The 6,000-nt window shown below is 34.7% G+C and overlaps 1 protein-coding gene across 2 annotated transcripts in view; it reads left to right on the plus strand.

The window, feature by feature from the left end:
• ankmy2a (ankyrin repeat and MYND domain containing 2a) overlaps positions 1 to 4,670 on the plus strand; it is a 41,092-nt gene extending 36,422 nt beyond the window's left edge. For both annotated transcript variants that reach the window (XM_073054119.1, XM_073054120.1), the window contains 3 exons: positions 530 to 658; positions 860 to 977; positions 1,592 to 4,670. In XM_073054119.1, the coding sequence (XP_072910220.1) occupies positions 530 to 658; positions 860 to 977; positions 1,592 to 1,791 (447 nt within the window). In that variant the 3' untranslated portion in view covers positions 1,792 to 4,670. The remainder of the gene's footprint in view (positions 1 to 529; positions 659 to 859; positions 978 to 1,591) is intronic.
• Positions 4,671 to 6,000: the final 1,330 nt, after the last annotated feature.

Below are 6,000 nucleotides of genomic sequence, written 5' to 3' on the forward strand. Positions count from 1 at the left end.
TTGCCTGACTTGCTAAGTTCCTCCTACATTTTGCGTGTGTTGCTGCCTCTGCAGAATCTCTTGTTTTACATTAGGATCCAAACTGAGCGTGTTTTAGTAATTTGCTTTTGACTTCATTTGACCTACCAGCGCATGTTATGCAAATATTTAGGGCTATTTTGTGGTATTTAAACATTAGGTTGAAAACATCTTTTTCAATTCCACTTTTGCAATATTGAAACTCATGACTTTGACTTGCTGAATTAACATTATTGCACTGAATGTGAATAGTAACCACTAGAAGTCCGAGTTTCAAACTGAGTATTTGAGTGTGATAGTAATCATATCAAAGATAGGAATTTTTAGATTTATTATTGGACTTGACGGGAATTTATTGTTAGTGTGCCCTTTTATAGTTTTGATATATCAGAATAAGAATTTTTATAATGCATTCATTTTTTTCCGAACTTTATAATTGAAATTGCTTATTATATTCCCTTCCTTTCTTTCCCCCACCCTGCAACCCAAACAACAATGGAAATAAATTGAGGGCAATGATCCCACAGCTTTATCTGTAATGACCCAGATCATAACTGGCCAAGTTGGCTTTGTGGATGCTGAATTTTGCACAGCTTGTGGTGAAAAGGGAGCTAATAAAAGGTGCTCAATTTGCAAAACGGTAAGAACTTTTGGATTATCCCACAATAACTACTTGGTACAAGAGCTCAGCAGGGAGACGAAAATATGTTCATACATAACTATTCTTGTTATGTATAAATTGTTGATTTCTTTTCTCAACAATTGTTCTACTAAATATTTGAACAGCATACAAGCAGTCTTTCCTAGAGTATATAACTTTCTGGGTGCATACTTTCTCAAGGTGATATACTGCAATCAGAATTGTCAGAAGATGCACTGGTTCACTCACAAAAAAGTCTGTAAAAAATTGAAAGAAACAAGAGAAAAGCAAGAGGCCAAGGAAAAGCTGAAGCAGAACGGTTAGTTTAATTAAAATTATGCTTTGTGTATTTTTTTAAGAAGTCATCATTTCATTTACTTAAAATAACTTTGCTGCTGCAGTCACAAAGCTTGCTGCTCTGAAGTATGTTAACAGTCAGAATAACTTTGTTGGTTTAGATTTTCTTTTATATTGGCAAAGTATCTGTTCAGCATTCTATATTAAGCCAACCTTTATAGTGTAGGAAAAACATCCCAAAACATAATGTGCATTATTTCTGATTATTTGTCTGTCTGTTTATTTATTTGGAAACGGTGCAGAATTGGCCACATTGGACCTTTGAGCCATGCCAGCTGGCACCCCCTGAATTAACTCTAGCCTAATCACAGGACAATTTACCATGACCAGTTAATCTATCGGTACATCTTTGAACTGTGGGAGGAAACCGGAGCAGCCAGAGAAACCCCACACATTCCAAGGAGTACAGACTCCTTACACGTCATAATAGCCTCTATGGTGATCTTTTAATTCTACTACATTGCTCATTGATGGATTCTTTTTTTACATTTTTATATTTCAAGTTTGCCAATTTTAATCTTGGAGATCATTTCAGATTTAGTTAGATAAATATGTATTTCCTTTTATGGTTCACAGAAACAAAAGCAACCACCTCTGAAACCACTAGAGCTGAGGCTACAGGGTCCTCTAACCCTCCACTTTCAACCTCTGATGATGGCTCGGGTTCCAAGGACCTCAGCACAGGGGCCAAAGCAGAACTTAAAACTTCGCAGGAAGAGACCACAACAGAAGGAGAAACCATTTCTCCTACAAACGTGCACACAGCTGAAGAATAAAATGGATCTAATGTCGCACTTGATGTTTTCTGGTTTCTGTAGTGTTTGAAACATAATCCAACATATATTTATCAACAAGGTCATTGCTCCTACTGCATGGCTGCAGTGAAAGACAGAATTCTGTTCATTGTGCATTAAGAGAATTAGTTGCTTTGATTGTGTATCCTAGCCTGTACCAAAGCAGCCTGCAATCCTGATAGGCAACAATGCGGTCAGCAGGATTTGCTGTCTACTGTATTTAATTCATTAACTACATCTGGATGTGAAGGACCCTTCACTACTGAGATAAATCCAAATGGTTTGATCCAAATTCTGTCCAAGCTAATTAAAGTACATTTGCTATAACATTTCAGTGTACAGCAATTTGTGAAAAGTAGTATGAGTTTATTACTGTGCAGTTCAGAGCAAAATGACCTTAATGATCTGCACTATAATTGTTTTCCTGTTACTAATATTCAAAGTTCTGCAGTTTGCTCGTCCTAGTGTAAGTGTTAGTTAAGCAATTGAGACCCAATGTTGATGGTGATTGTTATCATTAGGCATTTTTCCACAGGAAAAATTTTTAATAATTTCGTATTGAAGAAAATCCACAAATTTTGGAAACTGATGTTCAAATGCAAGTTACAATAAATTTACATTTTTTTTATTTGCTTTATGGCCTTTTCTCTACCCTGCACTGCCCAGCCCTTAGTCAAAAGTACTTAAAAGTAAAATGCCATTGATAAAATATCTTTACTACCTAACATATGTGGTACAACCATTCAAAGGTTGAGACAAAAATTTGAATATCACTAAAGTTAAACACATTCTGTAAGTAGTTGTGAATGTGATATGGTATTTCACCGGCAGTTTCAACACTTTGTACATTGGGTATTTCTTCAGTTCATTTTGCTGCAGACTCCAGTTCACCAATGTGCCTGCTCTTGACAAAGTGTATTCTTTATCACTTTATGGTCATTTAATTGCTTATTGAATTCTAAATTTAAGTGTGTTTACTAATGTTCAGTAAGTCCCCAAACAAAAGCAATTTCAGGTGAAATGCAGACATGAATCATCCTGATTTTTTTAAGAGCTTTAGTGCAAAATACGGAGCTTGTTATTTTTAGGCTTTGTTGCAACAGCAACAGTATTTAAGTATTTGGCAAGATTGGAGTAGGCAATTAGTAGTGGTATAGAATAACACTTCAACTGTTGATTCATTAAAAAAAAACAGGCTTGATTATCTTCCTGCTGAAGATGTTTCCAAGATCTGCCAGAAGCCATGTAGTAGGGAATCCTTGTCCATTTTGTTTTCATTTTGCCCAAGGAGGATATGACTATTGATCACTAAAAGTGAATTGCTTATTAGTTGAGAACCTTTTCTTTCAGAATCTGTTTGCCCTTATTTCAATGTTCAATTTTTCAATTAATTATATGCTCATAGATACTCTAGAAATAAATATTTTTTTTGGAGTCCTAACATTGGTTAGATGATACATTGCAGAAGGTCTCTTTCTCATTTGACTTGCTATGCAAGTTTGGTCTGATTCTGCTGTTTTCCAAATAATAATTCTTGCATCAGCTGCAGTAAAAACTTGGCCAGACAGCTAACTATTGTCCTAATAAAGCAATGTTAACTCGTATTTTGCTGCACAGGCCCTGCTACCTGCACTCACTGTGCAATAAGTGAAAGTTACTTGAACACATCCAGAAAGCGAATCCTTTTGACTGAGAACATCCTGAAACCAAACAGTGAGATCCTATGTTGCACCAAGTACCAGTAATTCCAGGACACAATCCAACAGTAAATGGAAGAAAGAGAGGATAACTTCATCCTTCAATAAACTTGGCTGGTTCCCAATCTTTAATTTATTTTCTTCTCTTATTTATATAAATCTTTATTTTCTTAGAGTACAAAACTTGATGGGTAGCACCTTTTGAAGAAACTATTGCATCAACAGTTTTCCAAACCCTTGTGAGTGAAGAAGTTCTAAAATTGCCAATCCCTTTCAAAATTCTTGTGCTTTATTTAAGATAATCTCTCATTGTTAATTCAGAAGATTATGGAGCTACTCAATCTCTCCCTGTTGCATGAACTTCTGAAACCTAAAAACAATTTAATTAACACTCATTGTATTGTCTCTGGCAAATGTACAAAGCCCTGCACAACAGTAGCAAGACTTGCTTATTTTGCATTTTAACTGGCCTTGCAATAAAAGGTTTTTTGATTTGTTTACCTACATATTTGCAGTACCTACTGAGTTGTTCATACAAGGACACCAAAGTCCCTCAAGCCTACCAACATTTATTAATTTCTCAACATTTAAAGAGTGTATTGTCACCCACGTTAAACCCCATTCATCAATTTCATTCCTACTTAACCAAGTGCTTCGTTAAAATTTGCTTTTCCATTAAAGTTCCCTACTATTTTACACATAACTGCTTGTTGAAGCATTCCATTATTCCTGTGTTCATTATAAAGGAAAGCAAATGGAATGCATTTGTGATTCTGCCTTTGAGAAATGTACCAATGATGTAATTTATTTTCCATGTCTCCAGAAATCAGAAACTTGACTAAAATTTTCAATTTTAGTTCTTCCTTTGAAAAATGTTGGTGTTACTATAGGATCGACTTTTGAGGTTTTTTTGTGGTGGGTGGTTAAACAAAATGAAGGCTGAGAACCTTTCTGATTCTATGTTATGACTTGATCCTGGACTTTAATCTTTTGTAGCCTTGTTATGATTCAAGATTACTCATTAGGATTGGCTGTTTCAAGCATTTGTATGAACTTTGTGTACTTGTGCATTATCACTATTTCATGTGCAGCAATAATTGTAGAGTATTTGATATGCTGTGTGTGTTTCATATTTTATAATAAAATCTGATTTCAACTATGCTACTACATTTCTAATTTGCCAGTAAAATTGAAACAGTTTTTGCATTGGACAAGATAGCAAAAGAATTTCATTAACTAAATCCATCATGTTGGTTAGTATTTGATTTTAAAAGAACATTGTAATTTATAAATGCATTCATATATTTTTCAGGAAGTCAACCAACCCATCATGCATTTGATTCTTTGAAAGAGCAATTCCTGCTTTATAAGTTCCCAGCTTTGCAACTCAAAATCATGTTTATTGTCATGCATAAGCACATATGCATAAGAAAAGCATATTAACAGTATTATTTTTCATCATTCTTTCAAGAACTGAATTTAAGACCTATAACATTATATGAAAGAAAATCTTGCTTTTCATGTCAATCAATTTTGTTATCTTATTAAATTTTGGGGGTTCAATGTTATTGGCATAGCCAGCATTTATTGTTCATCCCTAATTGCCTTTGGAGTAAATCTCTTTCTAGGCCATACCTGGGAATTTTGAAGAGTTGATCACGTTGCTGGGTCTGGAGTCACATATATAACAGATTAGGTACTCATGGCAGATTTTATCCCCTGTATGACTTTATGTAGTTTAGGCAAGAGTTTATTGCTATTTGTTGTTTTTTTTTAAATTAAATAAATTTGAATCCATCAGCTATTATGGTGGAATTTGAACTTGAATCTCTGGATTGTTCATCCAAGTTTCCATATCACTAGTTCTCTAATTTTTCTGAAACATTATTTAACTCAGATTCACATGTTTTGGCAATTTTATTATTTTTCCTCATCTCTGTTGAAACACAAGCTGTGAACACTCTCTAACAGCATGGATTTCTGATGGGACAGTTGTGTTAACATTTTTGAGGAAGTAGCGAGAATTGCAGAGGTCACTGCATTTGAGTACTTTAGCAAGGGATTGATAAAATGCCATGTGACAGCTTAATCAAGAAAGGCATTGAAAGGAAACAGCAAGATTAAAAATTTGTAGACAGGAAGTTGGAGTTGGATACAGTACTGTAAATTTCTGTGATATTGCACAATTGAAGCTTACAACAAAAGACTCGTCAGCAAACAATACTTTTTGTCATATAATCAGTATGAAAAAGAACCAGATAGCGCAGAGTAAGGAACAGCAATAATAATCAGATCAACTTGTTTAGGGTGTTTTTTGAAGAATAAAGAACAGGCCAAACCCAAATCTCAAAATAATGCCATACATTGCACTTTGAATTTGCAGCTCACTGCAGGAAAAGCACGCTTGGATCTTATTTATGAAGAGAATAACAGGTTGTGCTTTGTAGACTCTGCTGATGCCTTCAGCAGTCTGTCAAATGTGATAGTTTATGAG

The sequence above is a fragment of the Hemitrygon akajei genome, chromosome 8 (assembly GCF_048418815.1).
Source record: "Hemitrygon akajei chromosome 8, sHemAka1.3, whole genome shotgun sequence".
NCBI classification, from domain to species: Eukaryota; Metazoa; Chordata; class Chondrichthyes; order Myliobatiformes; family Dasyatidae; genus Hemitrygon; species Hemitrygon akajei.